Source organism: Podarcis filfolensis, assembly GCF_964270895.1.
Source record: "Podarcis filfolensis genome assembly, chromosome: 2".
Taxonomy (NCBI): Eukaryota; Metazoa; Chordata; class Lepidosauria; order Squamata; family Lacertidae; genus Podarcis; species Podarcis filfolensis.
In genome coordinates this window covers 17,911,177-17,933,844 of record NC_139605.1, presented here as the reverse complement: position 1 = coordinate 17,933,844, position 22,668 = coordinate 17,911,177, and the positions used below count along the sequence as shown (strand labels likewise).

At 42.7% G+C, this 22,668-nt stretch overlaps 3 protein-coding genes across 3 annotated transcripts in view; 2 read left to right on the top strand and 1 right to left on the bottom strand.

The window, feature by feature from the left end:
* LOC310758203 (olfactory receptor 2V1-like) overlaps positions 1-22,668 on the top strand; it is a gene marked incomplete at its 3' end in the record, with an annotated part of 192,923 nt that overhangs the window by 62,713 nt on the left and 107,542 nt on the right. The window lies entirely within an intron of this gene.
* Positions 1-22,668, top strand: part of LOC310757133 (olfactory receptor 2D3-like) — a 181,528-nt gene that overhangs the window by 56,885 nt on the left and 101,975 nt on the right. The gene's annotated exons all lie outside the window — the stretch shown is intronic.
* Positions 1,053-21,718, bottom strand: LOC310756777 (L-amino-acid oxidase BmooLAAO-I-like; the record flags this gene model as incomplete). Its single annotated transcript, XM_083601506.1, has 7 exons — positions 21,553-21,718; positions 14,161-14,378; positions 12,850-12,962; positions 8,820-9,021; positions 7,900-7,968; positions 3,926-4,062; positions 1,053-1,860 (listed from the first exon to the last, which is right to left on the bottom strand). The coding sequence occupies exons 1-7, from the start codon at positions 21,701-21,703 to the stop codon at positions 1,053-1,055; spliced, it is 1,698 nt and encodes a 565-aa protein (XP_083457632.1). The 5' UTR covers positions 21,704-21,718.

Here is a 22,668-nt window from a genome sequence, read left to right as displayed (position 1 = left end):
ATCTATACTATGGAGGGGCTCACAACATTGACAACCAAATACCGTAGCCTTGGGTTCAAACAGAAATCAAACCTTGCTTTCAAGCCTTGCTCCGACTCTCTCCAGCGTACTTCTAGGTCACGTTACTTGAAAAATTCTGGCTTTGGTGGTGGTGGTGGTGGTTGTTGTTCTACACATTTCTGTCTTGCTCAGAGCCTCCTTTTCCTTTGTTCTCTTAATAGCCCATTACTCTGGCTTATATTTTAACACTTCCTGGATCCAGCAGTTAGAAGGATATCGCATACAGCCTACTTCCTTCTCCCCAAACTCACAGCAATATTTTGACTTGTAGAATCATAGAGTTGGAATAGACCACAAGGGCCATCGAGTCCTGTTGGGTTGAAATAACGACAGACAGGTAGCGAGTGTCATCTGGGAGGCATCTCCCGAGCAAGTCTCGGGGAGTCCCTTTTATTGAATATTACAGCATTGCCACACATGTGCTTATTGCTGATTGGTTAACACAAGTACAAAGCAAAAGGTTGCATATAGGCATTAATCACCGATAGATTAAGGGCTGGGAAAGGGAGCACAGAACTAGACAGGCATGAAAACCTCCTAATTAAAATATAACTAATGAATGATAATGCAAGACTTAAACAATTACGTTCCAATAGATGTGGTCAACTATGCATTAAGGACAGGTCAGGGTATGGTGTTTCATGAACTCAATGTGAACTGAACATTCTGGGGTGGTGAGGGAATGTCTTAGTATTGGGACGGTTTGTGCAGCATTATGTGCAGGAGCGAAGCATGAGAGCAAGACTTCCCATCAGGCCACAGTCGTGTATAGGATCATAGCATCCAGCATCCCATCAGAGTCCAAATTCAAAATTCCCGATTCAAAACTCCTGTATGTCAAGATAATCCTTCAAATGATCTTTTCTCCTTTTGCAGATTGCCTATTTAAAGTGTGGGAATGCTCAGGGATGCAGGAGAGGATATATTGTGAGATTATATCCTTATTCCTGTATTCCTTCAAATGATCTTTTCTCCTTTTGCAGAGTCCCTGTTTAAAGTTCCTCTTTGTCAGGAGCCTTGATCCTGGGCAGCCACTTCCCACATGCAAGGTTGATTTCTCTTGCTGCTCTCAACCCTGACATGATTGCGGAGTCCAGCCAGCCGTGGACTTGGGTAGTGTGTTCCCCAGCAAAATGGATCCTGCCTTCTGGCTCCTTGAGAGGTTTGCTGTAATCGACAAACTGGTAAGGGGTGAAGGCAGCAAAGCCAGCCATGGAATATTTATCCAAGCTCCACTTCTTTATTTCGAATGACTGGCACACAGACTGGATGTAATCCTTGGGCAGCCGGTGGATGGCGGACAGGTCATCCAGGATGATGCTAATGATGTCATCGTCGCTGAGGGCATGAAAGAAACTGGAGTCGTCACTCTGGACGTAGCTAGCCAAGACAACCCCAACGTCGCCAGAAAAGTTTTGACTGATATAGTAGATGAATCGGGCCGGGCGATCAGTTGTGGACTTCCCACCGCGGATCCCGTCAGCTTCCCAGAACTTCTCAGTGCAACCGAGGAAGACTTTGGTGGCGCTCCTGTAGTGGATGGACCGCAAGGCGTGGCTTTTGTCACGCGACAGGGGCGGCTCAAAATGGATGCGCCTCGTGGCCCTGGCGGTGGAGGTGACCACGGCGTAATCGGCTGTCACGCTGTACAGTGCTTTGTTGGCGGTTTGATAAAAAGCGGTGACGCTCTCGTCTGTCTGCTCCATCCTGACCACTTTGCTACCTAATTGCACCCTTTCTGAAATGTTTCTGTAAATGGCTGTTGGCAGCTGATCAAAGCCTCCTATGATTTGATCAAACCTGCAAAACAAAACAAAACAAAACAAAACCGAATGCAGATGAATGGATAGGACAAGCTTCCTCAAACTCGCCCCTCCAGGTGTTTTAGGCCTACAACTCCCATGATCCCTAGCTAGCAGGACCCAGTGGTCAGGGATGATGGGAATTATAGTCTCAAAACTTCTGGAGGGCCGAGTTTGAGGAAGCCTGGGATAGGAGATGGAAGAGCCCTCTTCAGCTGCACTGGGAACTGCTGTCGTGCATTACTCAGTTGTTGCTCAGTTCAACACAGACAAAAGAAAGCATTTCTGAACACAGCACAGAGTTAATGTGGAGATGGCCACCAAGTCAGATGACTTTGAAAGAGGATTAGATAAGTTTATGGAAGGTATTCAATGGCTTTTATTAATTGTGGAAACAATGGTATCTTAGTTCTCAGACTTAATCCATTCTGGAAGTCCGTTCCAAAACCAAAACGTTCCAAAACCAGGGCACACTTTGCCAGAGAAAGTAATGAAAAATGGATTAATCCATTCCAGACTTTTAAAAACAACCCCTAAAAGAGCAATTTGACATGAATTTTACTATCTAACGAGACCACTGATCCATAAAATGAAACAATAATCAATGTACTGCCGTTACACAATCAGTTAATGAATCAGCATTGAACAGGGTTCCACACAGTCACAAAAACAAAAAAAGAGCCACAAAAACGCAAAATAAATAGTAAAAACAGACAGACCTCAGCATGGCACTCAAAACGGAAGCATAACACTCAAAACGGAGCACATTTGGTTTCTGAAAAAAGTTCGCAAACGGGAACACTTACTTCCAGGTTTGCAGTGTTTCGGTTCCAAGTTGTTTGAGTACTAAGGCGTTTGAGAACCAAGGTACCACTGCATATTATCCAAGGGGATAGCTCAGCTGGTTAGTGTGTGGTGCTGATAATTCTAAGGTTGCAGGTTCAATCCCCTTAAGGGATGGCTGCGCATTCCTGCATTGCAGGGGGTTGGACTAGATGATCCTCAGGGTCCCTTCCAAATTGGCAATCTATGATTCAATGCATGCTGAGTATCTCAAATGGGGAGAGTGGCTATTGAGCTTAGGTCCAGCTTGCAGGCTTCCTATAGGCATCTGGTCTAGATGGAACTTTCGCAAGAGCCAGCTGGACTCTTACATCTTTATGTTGATTTTGTTGTAGGGAGAGGGAACATATTTTATCTATCATCCATCCATCTATCTATCTATCTATCTATCTATCTATCTATCTATCTCTCTCTCTCTCTCTATCTATCATCTATCATCATCCATTTGATTTATATACCAACCATTATTCAAAGATCCCAGGGTGGTGTACAACATTAAGAACAAAATAATAAAATGCAGAGCATAATACGGGACTGCATGATAAAATAATCATAATAACAGTCTGCCCACCCCTTTAACAGGTCATCGATTTAATGGCTGAAGGCCTGAATAAAGAGGAATGTTTTTGCTTGGTGCCTAAAGATATGTAATAATGGCCATGGGCGTAGCCAGGAGTTTTGTTGGGGGTGGGGCAGGCCTTTTGTTGAGGAGGTAGCCCTTTTGTTGGCGAGGCCTATTGTTGGGGAGGCAGAACCTCGGCTTGCTATACATTTTTATAGATTTTTCTTTATGGGGGGGTGCTGCCCCCCTGCCCCCCTTAGCTACACCCATGATAATGGCACCAGGAGAGCATTCCACAGACGGGGAGCCACCACAGAAAAGGCCTGTTCTTGTGTTGCCATCCTCCGAACCTCTTGGGGGGACGGGGGACATAGAGAAAGGTCTCGGATTACAAGCTCAGGGTCCGGGTCAGTTCGTATGGGGAGAGGCATTCCTAAGGTATTGAGGTCCCGATTCAGGATGAGAACAGAAATTGTGCTCTGGTGGCGTGGCAGCAGCAGGAGGCCCCATTAGCTAAAGTGGTGCTTCAGGTTAAGAACAGTTTCAGGTTAAGAACAGACCTCCAAAATGAATTAAGTACTTAACCCGAGGTACCACTGTATTTATTTCAGCAAGAATAAATCCTCCCTATTTCCTTGCAATGCGTATTTCCGCTTACCTGTTTCCAGAAGAGAAGATCACTGCATCTCTCATACTTTCAATGAACGACTCGAAATAGCCAGCATCTTCACTGAGCAAGTCCCCAATCATTTCGACAGCTCCACGACTCAGCTTTGCTATTTCAGTTAAATATTCCTGTTATGGGGGGGGGGGAGAATAACCACCTTTAAGGACGGCACTCAACCAAGGCACTTAAGCAAACACACACACCACCAAGCAAGAACTGAATTTGGAATCTAGTACACGAGACATCCTGAGGTTCTCAGGCTTCAGGATTTGCTTATTCTGGAAAGCAAGGAATTGGATTCTGCAAAAAGTTGCAGTGCAGTCCTCTATATGTCTATCTCACTGAGTTCAATGAGGCTTAATCTCAGTCCCAGGTAAGTAAACATAGCTGTATAGCCTTAGGGCAGCCATAGGCAAATTCGCCCCTCCAGATGTTTTGGGACTACAACTCCCATCATCCCTAGCTAACAGGACCAGTGGTCAGGGAGGTAATGGGTGGTGCAGAGGAATCCCCGCTTACCTGCTCCTGGATGCTGTGCATGTCAGTGGGACGAACACAAGTCCCTTCAGCCCCCCTTTCAGCACCAAAAATGGTATGTGTGTTTTTACAGATTGTTCCCTATTGAAGGAGAATTACATGAAGATGATGTACAGATGGTACACAACACCAGTGCAGTTAGGGAAAATGTACAAAACTAGTACAAATGTATGTTGGAAGTGTAAGGAAAAGGAGGGGACATTTTATCATATGTGGTGGGATTGTAAGGTAATTTTAAAAAATTGGGAAATGAAATACAACGAATTGAAGAAAATGTTCCATTTAACATTTGTTAAAAAACCCGAGGCATTTTTGTTGGGGATTGTAGGGAAAGACCCGCCAAAAAAGTTGAAAAAAAAAAAAATCATGTATGCGACAACGGCCGCGAGAGTTCTGGTAGCACAAGTATGGAAGACTGAAGAAATCCCAACTAAAGAATCATGGCAAGAAAATTTGATGGACTATGCAGAACTGGCAAAATTGACAAATAAGTTACTGGACAAGGATAACTGTGACTTTAAGGATGAATGGGAACCCTTTACAGAGTATTTGAAGCGAACTGGACTCCTTGGCAGGTTTTCAATAAACATTCACAAACTTTTTATTGATAATAATCAGCTAAATAGTATGAGGATCTATACAACTTTGTAACATGCAGAAAACAGCATTCTTAGAGAAACCAAAGACTGGAACTGAGGGAAGTCGGGGGGTGGGGGTGGGTGGGTTTTGTGTGGAGAGAGGAAAAATGGGGGGAAAAACAAGGATGATATGTTCTTGGATAATATGTCTTGTTATAATTCTGAATAAATTATAAAAAAACAAAACAAAAACAAAAATGGTGTGTGTGTCACTAGTTGTGTACATGCCGATCAGAGGCGGAGCTAGCTGCTCTGGCACATGCTATGCACCTGGGGGGCTAGCCGCCCGCAGGGGCAGGACTAGCTGCCTGCGGCAAACATCCTCAGGGGCGGGGGGCGGCGATGTCATCCCCCTCAGGGATGACACCCAGGCCGGCCTTCACCTACCGCACCCCCCTTCCTCCGCCAGTGGTGCTGATCGCACGTGGCTGGGGAGGCGCCTGTATTCAGATACAGTGGTACCTCTGGTTACGAACGGGATCTGTTCTGGAGGCCTGGCTGTATCCCAATAATTTTGTAACTGGAGGACCGCTTCTGCGCACACGGGAGTGCCAAACCCACTTCCGGGTCGGCCGCGTTCGCAACCCAAAGATTACGTTACCCGAAGGTCCACTGTATGTTTTACTCAGAATAAACCAAACTTTGTGCACCTAACTGTTAGTATTTCATGTATCCGATGTTGCAGATGTGATTGGTGTAAATCACATGCTTGTCTGGGTAGACCGTGGGAACGGAAGACAGCCTTATCTCTCTTCCGTTGTGCATACCGTTGGACTGTACTATTTATTTTACTTCGTTCTGTTCTCTCTCGGAGCTGATGAAAGAGGATGCCATAATTCTTTGCCTGTACATAGTATGTAAATAAGTATGTAGATTAGCCCTATGATGTCTCACACTTCTTGCTGTGTAATGCTAGAAGATTAGTGTGCAAATACCATCTGGTATATGTTGCTGAGCAGACTAGAGAAGAAGGGAAAGGCCTTTTCCAGAGCTGTGCATAACGGAGGACGCTCAGACAGCAGGGGCTGCAGAAGCACCCCAGGGTGTTTTCCAGCACTAACTTAATCATGTTTATTAATTTGAATGGGTTTACTCTGAGTAAAACTTAGTTGCATACCACCCATATTCTTAATGGTGGAGTAATGAGAGGCAAATGGACCACGTTGTCAGCAGTATGCTGATGACACACAGCTCTGCTTCTCCTTTACATCTGTAGGTGAGGCAGTGGATATGCTGGACTGTTGTCTTGCCTCGGTCATGGAACTGGATGAGAGCCAACAGACTGAAGCTCAGTCCAGATAGGACTAAGGCACTAGTAGTGGGTGATTCCCTGGACTGGATGGATGGGAGGGAGGTGGCCTGCTCTTGATGGGATTATATTTCTTTGGAAGGAGCGGGTATGTAGCTTGGGAGTAAACTGGATCCTCGGGTTAAGAACTTAATTCGTTCTGGAGGTCCGTTCTTAACCTGAAACTGTTCTTAACCTGAGGTACCACTTTAGCTAATGGGGCCTCCCGCTGCTGCCGCGCAATTTCTGTTCTCATCCTGAAGCAAAGTTCTTAACCCGAGGTACTATTTCCAGGTTAGTGGCGTCTGTAACCTGAAGCACCTGTAACCTGAAGCATCTGTAACCCAAGGTACCACTGTACTTCTGGATCTTTTGCTGCCACTTGCTGTCAGTTCCGGATTTATGTATAAGCTAAACAAGCTATAGCTTAGGGCCCCACTCTCTTGGGGTCCCCCCAAAAATTTAAAGGGGAAAAAAACCTGGATGTACATTTCCAAAATACAAGATAAAAAACAAATAAAATAAAACTTTTGTTATTGCCAAATGCCAATGTGCTTGCATTATTAAGTTTGTTATGAATAAAAAAATAGCTTAATAATTATTTCACTATTAATATACTTCTTAATTGTATTTCAGTTCAACAGTTACTTTTATAAAATACATATTTTGTTATGTGCAAATGGCTTTAGATACCTATTAGGTCCATAAATTACCACATAGTATATATTCATCACAAATTTGTTGTTGACAAAGGTCAGCTGGACCTATAAAGGGCCCCATTACCTTCAGGAGCTTAGGGCCTCATCAAACCTAAATCTGGCCCTGCTTGAGGCTCAGGTGGCCTCGGCAGCATGCAGTGCCTTCCATCATTTCTGGCTGGTGGCCCCGCTGCTCCCCTAATCAGGACAGGGATAGACTAACTTCTGCTATCTATACTCTGGTAACCTCGAGGTTAGATTACTGCAACATGTTGTGCATGGGGCTGCCTCTGAAGACAGTTGGGGAAATTTTGCTGGTGCAGAATTTGACAGCCAGGTTGCTCACCAGGGCGAGACAGTTAGAGCATAGTGTACTTTATCCTGGCCTGACTGCACTGGCTGCCCATGAGTTTCTGGGTCCAGTTCAAAGTTCTGGTTCTGACCTATAAAACCTTAAATGGCTCAGGACTGCAAAGGGTCAAGGGCCGCCTCTCCCCATATGAACCAACCTGGACCCTGCAATGATCACCTGAGGCCCTTCTTCATGTGCCCCCCCTCCCCAGGATATCTAGGTGGGATACCTAGGAAGCTGGGTAACTACTATAGGCTTGTGTAATATTCTAATAATATAACAGAAGTGCACCAATGAAGTTTCAGTAAAAATACTTTGTACGTCACAAGTTTGGGGCATTGCTTTAGCTAGTTTTGTTAACTTATTGGGTTTTATTGCGCTAGCCAAAGGCCGTGGTAACATCCAAAGAATGAAAAGGAAAAAAAGGCGGGGGGAAGAATCGTTCTTTTTACCTTGGTTGAGAAGATGTCATATTTATCTAGCATGTAGCTACAGTTATTCCTCTTCAGCTCTTCTACAACCTGGGATGACCATAAAGAAAAAGTCAGAATGCATTTCATAGTTTACCTACATTGGCTCCCAGTACGTTTCCGAGCACAATTCAAAGCGTTGGTGCTGATCTTTAAAGCCCCCAAATGGCCTCGGCCCAGTATACCTGAAGGAGCGTCTTCACCCCCATTGTTCTGCCTGAGGTCCAGCTCTGAGGGCCTTCTGGCAATTCCCTCATTGCAAGAAGTGAAGTTACAGGGAACCAGGCAGAGGGCTTTCTCGGTGGTGGCGCCTGCCCTGTGGAATGCCCTCCCATCAGATGTCAAGGAAATAAACAACTATCTGACTTTTAGAAAGGGAAGTTTTTAATATCTGATGTTTTATCATGTTTTTAGTATTCTGTTGGGAGCCACCCAGAGTGTCTGGGGAGGCCCGGCCAGATGGGCAGGGTAAAAGTAACAGATGATGATGATGATGATTACTACAATGTGATATGCTGCCTGAAGAGGTGCTTTCTTTTATCCGTCCCAAATTCTCTAACCTTCAGCTTAAATGGATGCCCCCAAGTTCTAGTGTTATGAAAAAGGGAGAAAAAACCCCATCCACTTTCTGTATACCATGCATAATATTTAGCATCACATAATCTTAAATATCCTCATGCTTCCACTTCGTAAAAATATGTATCCCCCAATATAGTAACCTTCCCTTATAGAGGAGTTGCTCCAGTCGCTTGGTCGTTTTACCTTTCCCAACTCTACAATATATTTTAGGAGGGTGTTTTGGCTAGACGGGCTTTTGGTTCTTTCCACCTCTACGGTCTTAATATTTGGAACAGGACACAGAAGGTTTTCCCAATTAAAAGAAGCAGAAAAAGCATCCCAACCTGACGTAGGGACTCCGTATACAGCTGACCAGCGGTTTTGCCTTCTTCCGAGGGATCCACAGTGTAACCCAAGAGGCTGGGGTTCCTCTTGACCTCCCCGACTCGCTCCCTGATGTTGTCAATCAAATACCAGGCATTCTCATCCTCTGGAAAGAATTCCGTCAGACTCAGGCCAAACTTTCTGACATATTGGCGGACGATCCTGGGCCATGAGAAGGGGACAGTGCAGAGTCAAAAGAGTGGAATTCGCTTTTCCAAGAGGCAGTGTTGCCCACCAACCTGGATGCCTTTAAAAGAGGGTTAGATCAACCCATGGAGGACAAGGCTAGCAATTGCTACTGGCTATGATGGATATGCTGTGCTTCCACGGTCAGACGCAGAGATGATTATTATGTTATTATTATTTACTAGGTTAATATACAGCCGTACCTTGGAAGTCCATTCCAGAAGTCTGTTTGACTTCCAAAATGTTCGGAAACCAAAGTGCGGCTTCTGATTGGCTGCAGGAAGGCCCTGCAGCCAATTGGAAGCCGAGCCAGACGTTAGGCTTCCAAAAATCGTTCGAAAACCAGAACACTCACTTCCGGGTTTCAATCGTTTGGGAGCCAAGGTGTTCGAGATCCAAGGAATGACTGTACCGCTCTTCATCTCAGGGCGGTTCACAAGATAAAAGCACATATAATTAGTCAAAACAGGAGCACACAAGCACATTTCAAAGGCTGCAGAATATTAATCACCCACCTGCCACCATATATATATATATATATATATATATATATATATATATAGGTAAAGGGACCCCTGACCATTAGGTCCAGTCGTGGCCGACTCTGGGGTTGCGGCGCTCATCTCGCTTTATGGGCCAAGGGAGCCGGCGTACAACTTCCAGGTCATGTGGCCAGCAGGACTAAGCCACTTCTGGCGAACCAGAGCAGCACACGGAAATGCCGTTTACCTTCCCGCTGGAGTGGTACCTATTTATCTACTTACACTTTGATGTGCTTTCGAATTGCTAGGTTGGCAGGAGCAGGGACCGAACAATGGCAGCTCACCCCAAACCGCCGACCTTCTGATTGGCAAGTCCTAGGCTCTGTGGTTTAACCCACAGCGCTACCCGTGTCCATATATATATATATATATACACACAGTGGTGCCTCGCAAGACGAAAATAATCCGTTCCGCGAGTCTCTTCGTCTAGCGGTTTTTTCGTCTTGCGAAGCAACCCTATTAGCGGCTTAGCGGATTAGCGCTATTAGCGGTTTAGCGGCTTAGTGGCTATTAAAGGCTTAGCGGCTAAAAGGCTATTAGCGGCTTAGCGGCTTAGAAAAAGGGGGGGGGAGCGAAAAAATCACAAGACTAGCAAGACGTTTCTTCGTCTTGCAAAGCAAGCCCATAGGGAAATTCGTCTTGCGAAGCAGCTCAAAAACGGAAAACCCTTTCGTCTAGCGGGTTTTTCGTCTTGCGAGGCATTCGTCTTGCGGGGCACCACGGTGTGTGTGTGTGTGTGTGTGTGTGTATATATATATATATATATATATATATATATATATATATATAATCATATATAAAAAAATGTTTAGGGGTACTCTCGTTTTCCTACTTGTATTAAAATACTGCCTCTCAATGAGGCCAAACCTAGATTCACAAAATGTTTAGGGCTATGCGTCCCCCTGCAGCCCCCCAGAAAAAAACACTGTATATAATGAATATATAAACAGACTGGGGGTGGGGAGAGATAGCAAAAAAGGTTTGGTAAGCCCTGTGCACAGCACTTCCTAAACACCTAGTTGTTGTAGTAGATGTTGTAGTAGTAATTATTATTATTATTATTATTATAGTGCCACACCTATCTGACTGGGTTGCTCCAGCCACTCTGGGCAGCTTCCCATTGCCCAGCGCTTACAAATAGTCACTATCTCTCTGGGAATTTGGTTAACTTCTAAAAATATTGATCTTTTTCAAAATAATTATACACCAGTGTGGAATACTGTTAAAAGAGACTTAGAAATATGGGGAAGGATGAAGTTATCATTTTGGGGAAGGATTTTAGCTATTAAGATGAATGTGCTACCTAAGATGTTATTCTTGTTTCAGACAATTGCAATAATCAAAGGGGCAGCAATTTTTAAAGATTGGCAAAAAACAATTTCAAAGGTATATCTGGCAGGGAAAGAAGCTGAGAATTCAGTTTAAGTTACTAACAGATACTAAGGAAAGAGGAGGCTTCGCCCTGCCAAATTTGAAATTATATTATGAAGCATCTTTCCTCTGTTGGTTGAAGGAATGGATGAAATTAGAAAATACTGAATTGCTGGATTTAGAAGGTTATGACAATAGATTTGGGTGGCACGCATATTTATGGTATAATAAGACAAAAGTCCATAAAGGATTTGGAAGCCATATATTTCGAAGCTCTCTAATAGAAACCTGGGATAGGTATAAAAACCTATTGGAACGAAAAACACCACATTGGTTATCTCCATTAGAAGCGATGAATGTAAAAAAGGTCAATATGAGTGGGAAATGGATAACATATGGGAAGTTAATATATATGGAAGGAAGTAAATGGAAACTGAAACCATATGAAGAAATTAAAGAATATGTTAATGATTGGTTACATTATCGCCCGGTCAACGAAATGTTTAAACAAGACTCTAAAGAAAAAGGATTTGATGAAAGTGGATCAAAGTTTGAATTAGAAATATTAAGTAATGATGCAAAAATTATGTCTAAAATGTATAAATTGCTGCTTGAATGGCATTTGAAGGACGAAGAGGTTAAGTCGGTTATGATTCACTGGGCCAAAGATTTTGGGTATAATATACAGCTGATTGGGTGAAATTATGGAAGGAAGGTTTAAAATTTACTGCATGCAATGCCCTAAAAGAAAATGTGATGAAAATGATGTATAGATGGTATATTACACCTGTTAAGTTTGCAAAAATGTATAAAGTCAGTAATAAAAGTTGGAAATGTAAAGAAAAAGAGGGAACATTTTATCACATGTGGTGGGAATGTAAAAAGGTGAAATGCTTCTGGGAGATGATATATAATGAGTTGAAAAAAATGTTGAAATATACATTTATAAAGAAACCAGAAGCATTTCTATTGGGCATTGTGGGGAGTGATATAAATAGAAAGGAATGTAAGCTCTTTTTATATGCAATAACAGCAGCAAGAATATTATTGGCCCAAAAATGGAAGCAAGAAACGTTACTGTTGATTGAAGAATGGAGGATGAAGTTAATGGACTATGCAGAATTAGATAAACTAACAGGAAGGATTCGAAACTGGCGAGACCAGAAATTCACGGAAGACTGGAGTAAATTTAGGGACTATTTGAAAAGTAATTGTGAAGAACAGATGACGTTTGTAGGCTTGCAAGAAGTTTTGTGAGGAGAATTATTAGAAGTATTGTAAAAATGAACAAGGGGGAGGATGATTTGTTAAGAGATGTAAAGGCAATATAAAGTGAAGAAATGCATAAGAAGTGGTTAAAATGGTGGATCATCAGAGATGCTGATGGAAGTCCAAAAATATTGTATAAGTGATAAGTTTTGTGGTACATTTTATAATTTATATGTTAAAATTAATAAAAAATATTATTAAAAAAACACCAAATAGTCACTATCTCTCAACTTTATCTTCTTCACAGGTGCATCGTGGGGCAAAAGGGAGGTGAGCTATGTTTGCCACCCTGGGGAAGCGAGGAATAATGAGTGTTGCCAGAAGAGGTCCGGCCGCCTCCTCCTCCCATCAGCTCTGTCCCGTTCACATAAAACAAACTGCCATAGCCCTCGCAGCCAAGATTTTATCCAACTGATGGGCCACATCTAAGAAGTCATACATTGTCTTCAACTCCGCATACACTTTCTTCCTTGTGGCAACAGGCCAACAGCTCTTTTGTCTCCCACACAGCCAAGCGCAATAGGACACGTGTCCGTGGAAAGAGCCGTCACGGATGAGCAAGGCGGGATTTATGCATGCTCAGCAGATGAAGTGAAAGGCATGTGGTAACCTCCCGTCTCACCTGTGTGCCTGAGGCAAACGCATGGGCCCCAGATCTGCATACCAGCCTTCTTGCTCATTTCGAAACGTCTCCACTCGTCCCCCCACGCGGTCGCTGGCTTCAAGAACTATCACCTGAAGGCAAACAGGACAGCTACTGCTGTATCAATCCAGCTACTGCTTCATGCTACAATAGCCTGCCTCGATTTCCAATTCTTGAGGGCAGTTGAGAGACTTACCCAGCATCCAGCTGATAAATCAGCATGGCCACATGGGTTTCTCCATTTCTCACGGCTAATTTACAAGGGACTGATGTTCAATTTCAACCCTCCAGTGTTTGTGGATTCGTCTTCCTTGGAGGTTTTTAAGCAGAGATTTTATGGCTCTCTGTCATGGAAGTTTTGGCTGAGATTCTTGCATTGCAGGGGGCTGGACTTGAAGACCCACAGTGTCCCTTCCAACTCTATGATTCTATGATTCAGATTTCACCTGTTGCTCCTGTCATGGGCCAGGAGTCGGCTTCACCTGCTGAGCAGCAGCCTGAAGTAGCAGAAGGCAGAGTGACTCCACCTGCTGCTGATCAGCCTTCTTGCTCCTGAGGAGAACCAGATGGCTCCAGCTTTTTTAAGCAGTTTTCCAGCCTCAGTCAGTTGCTGGAAATAACACTTGTCATTCCTGGTCAGACCTTGCTGTTTCTTGCTTCTCGTGACCTTGGACCTTCTGCTTTCTTGACCCCCAGATCATTTGACTACATGAACTGAGATACTCCTGACTGGACTGAACCTTGAATACAGCCTCTGCCTCCAGGCAAGTACCCCCCCGAGACTCGACTGGTTGGCTGGCTTCTCCTTCTACTGGGCTCTGCTGTGGTTGGCAGCACACAACTACAACAGCTCCTTATGCCTCCCCACCTATTTTGGCCTAGTTTCCCCAACTACCAGATGAGGTCTGTGCCATGTTAAATGGCTGCCCTTATGAGCACTGCTGCAGCCAAAAAGATTCATGGTATTTTTGGGTGGGACTCCATCACCTACCACCAAACTCAGATTGCGAAGTCAGGTTGCATGATTAAAATTGATTTGGTGCCCTCGAATACCACACCTTAACCCCCCACCTCCCCAATCGGACTCTGTGTGAGAGGAAAAGGTGAGGTGTGGAATAACACTTCCTTTGATGCAACACCTAACCTCCCTGCAAAGTAAAAAATGAATACTCAGCAAAAAGCCACAGTGGTTTAACCTCCCTGCAGACTTTGTGCAAACAAATCAATACACAGGTCCCTAGGGGGCAACCTCAGAAGCAGAGAACCAGTGAGGACTAAAGGACCCCTTACCTCGTGTCCAGCTTCTGTGAGAGTGTAGGCTGCGCTGAGGCCTGCCATGCCTGCTCCTACGATCAGCACTTTTTTTTGTTGCAATGCTTTGCCCAGCCCATTCTTGGCTATGTCTAGATAATTCTCATACTCAGCCTCCCGGAAGCACGTTTTCAGCAGACTAGAATCATCTGTGTAGCAGCTTCGCAGGGCGGAAAAGAATAGCAATGCCGAAAGAACTGGAATGCAAAATACACAAATGGATAGAATGAATATATTTGCATGTTCCTGTTTGTCCACATTCTGCCATCCACACTCAATCTATGTCCTTTTGGTTAGAGGCACAAGTGCTCTTGGAAAGCAGTTTGTAGAAATGGCAGGAGGGAAGAGTGCTCTTATGCTTGCACCTGAGAGGCTGCTGGGGGGAAGAAGAAGAGGAGGAGGAGGAGTTTGGATTTGATATCCTGCTTTATCACTACCCGAAGGAGTCTCCAAGCGGCTAACAATCTCCTTTCCCTTCCTCCCCCACAACAAACACTCTGTGAGGCGAGTGGGGCTGAGAGACTTCAGAGAAGTGTGACTGGCCCAAGGTCACCCAGCAGCTGCATGTGGAGGAGTGGAGACGCGAACCCGGTTCACCAGATTACGAGTCCACCACTCTTAACCACTACACCACACTGGCTGGGCTAGATGGGGCATTGGCCTGATCCAGCAAGCTCTTCTGATGTTCTTAGCTGTTTACAAGCCTCTCCCAAGACTGGCCAAGTGTGAAGTGTATATAGCAGAAGAAACACATTCAACGGTCAAGTGGTTGAACCTTGGGTGCATTAGCTGCAAACTGCCTACCAGTTATATATTACAACAGGAGAAATGAATTGGTGCTGTCAGATAAGATTTAGCAATGGCATGGGAGGGGTGTTTAATGACACCATCATTAAAGGTTTCAAAACAAAATTGGAGTGTCCTCAAAATACTGACAGGGGCAGTGCTTGAATGCTAAGTGTAGTCGTGATTGCTTTTCCCCAGCTAGTTGTTTCTCCCCAGTGAAGATTCTGCTTGTAAATGACATGACATATTTAGCACTACCGATTTAGCTCACACCTGATGTTTGTTAAAACAAAAGCCAAACTGTGGTGGTGGTGGTGGTGATGATAATGATAATGATGATGATGATGATGATAATAATAATAATAATAATAATAATAATAATAATAATAATATCTGGGTGGCTTCCAACAGATAAAACAACATAACAAAACACAAACATTAAAAAATTCTCCGTACAGGGCTGCCTTCAGCTGGGTCCCCTGCTAAGAAATATTGATGGGACTGATGACACCTCAGCCCTCTAGAGTTGGCCACACCCAGTTTATTTTGTGAAAAGAAAGGGACAGAATATATAAATGTTGCTTTGGACAGCAAAATTACAATTTAAGCAGGCTGCAAATCCTACAGTATATACACACATTGGTCTAAAGTAATCTACTACTATTCTCAAATGCCCACGGAAAGTGAGTGTGACAATTTTGCCACAGAACCTAAACTTATGACAGGGCTAGTGATGGAGGGGGAAGGGAATATATGTCCTTAAGGAGAGGCATGTGTTGGTTCCTTGAAAGTGCTGAGTAAGTTCCTTGTTGGAGCTTAGAGAGAGCTAACTAACCTAGGGTTTCTGTACTAATTTTAGCCAAGAATAAAATTGAAGAAGGGACGTTAATGAAGAAGGGATGTTGAGATGAGCAGTTCCTGTAATTCCAACAGCTCTATTGTTGTGTTGTTCCTTTACGGAATTCCCTACCTATTTCCCATTTTGCTTAGTCTCCTTAAGTAGAAGTTGAAAGAATATTAGCGTAGTGAGCAAAGACTAAACCGATTCTCCTTGTATGCTTTGTCTCTTAAAGTTATCTTACCATTTTGTCTGTGCAGCAGGTGTCAATTAGCTTTTACTGGTAACTGGATGACATGTGCAGATCTTTATTCAATGTATTAGGACATATTTGAGATAAGATCCCGTGCCACATTAAGTTATGCCAATCTTTTTACTCATGCAAGGACCCTCGTATTTACGGGACCGTCTCTCCTCGTATGCCCTGCAGAGGACCTTAAGGTCCATGAATAATCATAGTTTAGAGGTCCCGGTCCCTAAGGAAGTCAGATTATCCTCCACCAGGGCCAGGGCCTTCTCAGTGATGGCTCCGACCTGGTGGAATGCTCTGTCCCATGAGACCAGGGCCCTGCAGGATTTAACTTTCTTCTGCAGGGCCTGTAAGACAGAGCTATTCCGCCTGGCTTTCAATTTGAACTTAGCCTGTTCTTTTATCCCCCTTCCTTCCTTCCTTCCCTCCCCCTCCCCTTTTTATGAAGATTACCCGCTCTGGGATCCCACAGCTAATTCTCCCCTGGTCTCCTCGCTGGCCCAAATGGGACTAATTTAGCCAGCTAGCCCTGGTGATCATCTAATGTTTATTGTATGGATTTCCCCCCTAAATTGATTTTTGAATTCTGAATTTATTGTTATTCATGTTTCATACTGTATTTTATGCTGTTTTTTGTTGCATTAATTAAGTGTTTTAAATTTGTTGTTAGCCGCCCTGAGCCCGGTTTTCTGAACTGGGAAGGGCGGGGTATAAATAAAAATTTATTATTCTTATTCTTACAGTAGTACAGTAGTAAACCATAGCAGATTGACACACACCTATTCACATTGCAGACATGCACTATTAGTTGGGTGCGAGGCTTTTCTGCATCGGTTCCACTGAAATGAGTGGGAGTTTGCAAAAGAGCAAAATCCCACAGGTAACACTTAAGAGTCAAAATAGAGCTTTCTACAACAAGTTCAAGCTCCTCCTCCCTGTACTCCCACACCTTTTGCTTTCTGAAATTCAACTTGACGGAATATTATTTTAAAATCTTGCGCTGGAAATATTTTTGAGGTTTTGTTTTAAAAGAGTTACCACAATTTTTTAAGATCAATGATACAGGATTATATAACCCAGCTTTAATTTGAGATACCTTCAAAGCAGTAATTAGAGGAACATTAATCAGTGAGAACAGTAGAATCAAAAAAAGGAAATAAAATATTCATCTCCAATTAGAAAAAGAAATAAAAGAATTAGAATAAAAACATAACATGTAGTAACAGAGTGTATCGCAAATTAATTTGAAAAAGGAAAGAAATAGACATGTTAGAAATACCAAAAATAATAACATCCCTTCAATATTTAAATCAACAATACTATGAATTTAATAATAAAAACTCAACAATCTTGGCAAACCAACTAAAGAAACGTAAATTAAACAGAACAACCCACTCAATAAAAACAGGCAAAGGCGAAATAGCACATGATAAACTTAAAATTAACCAAGCCTTTCATGCATTCTATAAGACCTTATACCATCGCTAAACGCCATTCATGAATTTCTGGCCACAGTTAACATTCCAAAATTAACAGAAGAGCATGCAACTTATTTAAATCACCCCTTCTCACTTGAGGAAATATTAGCTAGTATAAAAAAGACAAAACCATTTAAGGCACCTGGACCAGATGGGTTTACTGGCTATTTTTATAAAACCTTTTCTGAACTTGTGGCCCCATTCTTGCTGAAATTATTTACAGATATAAAGGATCATGGCCTGGTACCTGGAACTTGGAAAAACGCGCACATCGTAGTGCTACCAAGACCAAATAAAGACTTGGAGTCGGTTGAGTCCTATCAGCCTATTTCATTAATAAATGTTGATTTAAAATTACTTACAAACATTATTACACACAGGTTAGCGACGATTCTACCGAATTATATGCATTCGGATCAGACAGGTTTAATTAGGCAAAGGTCAATAACTACCCCAATTAGGAGGATCCTCAATGCAATATACTGGGGATCAAACCAACCGGCACCAACAGCCATCCTTACATTGGATACAATGAAGGCATTTGACTGTCTTGAATGGAATTTTCTTTTTGAAACCTTGTGAGGTTTTGGCATGGGAACCCCATTCATTGCACTACTGACTACCTTATTATCAGGATTGCACCGCAAATAATTTGATAAATGGTATACACTCAGAGCCTATATCGATGGGCCGTGGCGTGAAGCAGGGCTGCCCTTTGTCGCCCCTGCTTTTTGCCCTGGCCATGGAACCCTTGGCTTTTAGCACTTAGGGGAGACCCTGAGGTGTCTGGAATACAAATTAACGGGCAGAGTTATATGGTGAACATGTTCGCAGATGACGTAGCCTTGATGCTGTCTCACCCTGGAACAAGTTTCCCGGCAGTAATGAAAATTCTTGATGCTTACGGAAAGGTCTCTCATTTTGTGTTAACTATAGCAAATCAGACCTGCTATGCATTCATATGCCACCTGAAGTAGAACTACAACTTCAGCACTCCACTGGAATAATAATAATAATAATAATAATAATAATAATAATAATAATAATTTATTTATACCCCGCCCATCTGGCTGGGTTTCCCCAGCCACTCTGGGCGGCTTCCAACTGAATATTAAAAACAGTACAGCATCAGACATTAAAAACTTCCCTAAAGAGGGCTGCCTTCAGTTGTCTTTTAAAAGTAAAATAGTTGTTTATTGCCTTGACATCTGCTGGAAGGGCGTTCCACAGGGCAGGCGCCACTACCGAGAAGGCCCTCTGTCTGGTTCCCTGTAACCTTACTTCTCGCAATGAGGGAACCGCCAGAAGGTCCTCGGTGCTGAATCTCAGTGTCCGGGCTGAATGATGGGGGTGGAGACGCTCCTTCAGGTATACAGGACCGAGGCCGAATAAAACTTTGTCAGAAATATTTTAAATATTTAGGAGTTATTACCCCAGGAACCTCCAAACTTTGGAGAAGCTTAATTTTGGTCCAATCATCCAAGAGATTAGACAAAAATTGAAAACTTGGAACAAGGGTTCGATGTCATGGTTGGGCCGATTTGCCACTATAAAAATGATGGTGCTGCCCTGCCTCCTCTATCTCTTTAGGGTCTTACCAATTGCCATAGAAGACAAAAAAATCACAAAATTGGCAAAACATGCTTCTAAAATTTATACACCAGAATAAAAGGCCAATGTTACCATATAAAGCATTATATCAACCAGCCAAAGGAGGTGGAGTGGCAGTACCTAATGTCATGTAGTACTATTCAGGAGCCCATCTATGTAGCATTTTTCTGGTAGTTCAATGATATCAAGAAATAGCTTGGCTAAATATGGAAAACCTAAATGAACAGAATTCAATAAGAGGGGTCCCATTTGGGCAAATTAAAAAAAAAAATTGAGATAGAAAACCCCTTTTTATTATCCACCGTATTTTTCGCTCTATAGGATGCACCGGACGATAAGATGCACCTAGTTTGGGGGGGAGGAAACAAGAAAAAAAATATTCTGAACCCCAGAAGCCAGAACAGCAAGAGGGATCTGGCTTCTGGGATAGCCTCTTGCTGTTCTGGCTTTGGGGACAGCCTTTGAAGCCTCCGCAGGGCAGCGGGATGAAGGCTCCCCGCTGCCCTGTGGAGGCTTTGCGCAGCCACCCCCAAGCTAGAACAGCGAGACGGAGTGCTGCACAGCGCTCTGTCTCCCTGTTCTGGCTTTGGGCTTAGCCGTGCAGCCTGCATTCGCTCCATAAGACGCACACACATTTCCCCTTACTTTTTAGAAGGGAAAAAGTGCGTCCTATAGAGCGAAAAATACAGTAATTTAAAAGTTTGGAAGAAATGGTTCCCACAGATGGTCTCTCAGCCTTCTCCTGTAATACCATTGGCATTTCACCCTACTTTCTATAATAGAGACAGAACATTCCCCTTTGAAAAATGGGAATATGTGGGCCTGTTTTGGCTTAAAGACTTTTACAAAGAAAACACCCCTTTGTCTGGATTAATACTACAAGAAATGGTTCAAAACTTTCCCCACAATTGGATGGTAATCCATCAAGTCATCCATTTTATAAGTAGCACAGAAATCTGCAAACAAGGGACGAAGTCACTAACCGCATTTGAAAATATTTTATACACCACAGACCCTAGAGGTAAAGGTCTAATTGCTTTAATTTATAAAGCGATTGTAAATTTCTCAACCTCAAAACCCTGTATGTTGAAGACTAGATGGGAAAGAGACTTGGGAGAAGGGATTGATGATGGTTTGTGGGAAGGAATGTGGCAAAAAGCCCCCTTTCGAGCTATTTCTGCCCGAATAAAAGAAAACACCTTAAAGCTAACCCACAGAAGGTACTTGCATCCCACATTGCTAAGCAAAATAGACAAAAATATTTCTCCACAATGTTGGAGAAATTGTGGGAATGAAGGAACATTTATACACATGTGGTGGAAATGCCCATTGATTAAAAACTTCTGGTTAAAAATATTTCAGGAAATGGAACAAATTACATCTCAATCAATCAATTTAGATCCCAAAATAGCATTGCTTTCTATATTTGCAGATGAAGCACAAAATCTTAGAGACAAAGACTTAATTGTGCATCTTATAACTGCAGCACGTCTTGCTGTTGCTAGACACTGGAGGACATTAAACGTGAACCTATATGAAGTTTTGTATGCTTATGTCTTGGAATTAATTTTGATGGAAAAGTTAACAGAAAGGATGTGTTAAAGAAAACAACATGAGAAACTACATAACTTTTACATAACGTGGTCCTCCTTTATTACATATGCATCAAAGAAAGAACATGCATTTAAACCACCTGAGACACATGGGAGCATGTGGAATGATATTTTTTAAACAGCAACTGAGAAATAATTTGTTATTTGATTATATTACTAATGTAATTACCTGGACGTAGTTGGGGCTGGTTTTTTTGAGGGGGGGGTAGGGGAAAATTGTATTTGATTGCTTGTATTTGATTATGTTGTTTTCATATTTGATTATATGTTGTTTTTATATTCAACTAATAAAATATTTTTTAAAAAATGCAGAGAGGTTTTGTTTTTTTTAGACTGTTTGCTTATGGGCTGGGCTTTTGTACAGTACCCAGTCTCCTTTATGTACTTCTACAAATTAGAACAATAATAATAAATTTAAAGCATTTTTGTTTAATAGCAACTTGCAAAAGATTTTTACATCTCCCCTTCTCTAAATCCAGTAACATCAACAACTAGGTATGCTGGTGAACAAATACTGAATTAGTCAAATCCACCAAATAGTTGATCCATTTTTATCTAACATATGTTTCTCTTGTTGGAAATGTATAATATCAAACAGTATTTTCTCTCTGTCGCTTGTTATTCTGTGCTCTCCGCTCCTCTAGTAATAATAATAAGAAAACCTCCCACATATTTTCTAAATAGCATCAAATTCTGAAAGTTGAGTGTAGTGAAATTGACATCAGAAATGTCATTAATAAGATTAAAATCAGACAATTATCTCAGCGATGTGATCTTACCCAGGATTATACTTACAGAAGATGCTCATATCTTTTGCCTTGGGAACTTGAATGGCAAAACTTGTTGGGGCCATTTCTTTTGCTAAGCGAGGCGCTCCAAATACTTTTTCAAATAAACACTCATACGCGAACAGAACAGGAGAGTGAGTGAAGAATGATTTAAGCATTTTGCAGGCTCCTCCCCTACTTTCTCTTCCTCCTCCCACTCTAATTATGCATCAAGCCATTATCAAAGAACTGGAATTCTCTCGATATCTGGTTCTGTGGTTTGCATTTATGTCTCTAGGAAGCCCATAGGGGTTGGTAGGGAGAAAACTGGGAGGCCAACAGTAGGGGGAGCCAGAAGCAATGACACACAAAATCAACTTGTTCTCCTTTTGTCGTCGTCCTCTGCCCTGGTGGGTCCAACATGGGCAACATGGAGACTAAGGGCTTATCCATACCTACCTTTCAGATTAAATGGGTTTTCTGCAGATTGCTGTTTGCTCCAACTTAGCTTTAAAGAGTGGGTTTTCATGGAGAAAGCTCCGGAGCAAGACAAAGAACACTTGGACAGGGAGCTTTGAAGTGCAAACCAAATACAACCACAAAACCTAACAATCTTCTTCTTCGGCGTTCACTCGTAGCCGAGTAAGATTGTCTTCCATAAACACCTTCTTAAGGAGGCCAGTTCTGGATCCACACGTCCTTCCACAGTGGGGACATAGGTTTCCAGGTGGGAGTTGATCACGGTGAGGGTTTGCCAAGCGTGCCTTCCTTTTAGCACATTTCTCCCTTTTGTCCTGAGTTTGAGCATCTTCAAAGTCCATGACATCTTTGGTAAAGGCTGTCCTCCAACTGGAGCTCTCAAAAGCCAATGTTTCCCAGTTGTCAGTGTTTATACTACTCCCCCCCCCCCCCGAGAAAGTCTTTAAATCTCTTTTGTTGACTACCAGCATTATGCCTTCCAATTTTAAGTTCGGAATAGAGTAGTTGCTTTGGAATATGATAATCAGGCATCTGCACAACATGACCAGTCCAGTGAAGTTGATGTTGAAGAATCATTGCTTTGACACTGGTGATCTTTGCTTCTTCCAGTACACTGCCATTAGTTCCCATCTTCCCAAGTGATGTGTAAAAATTTTGGGAGACA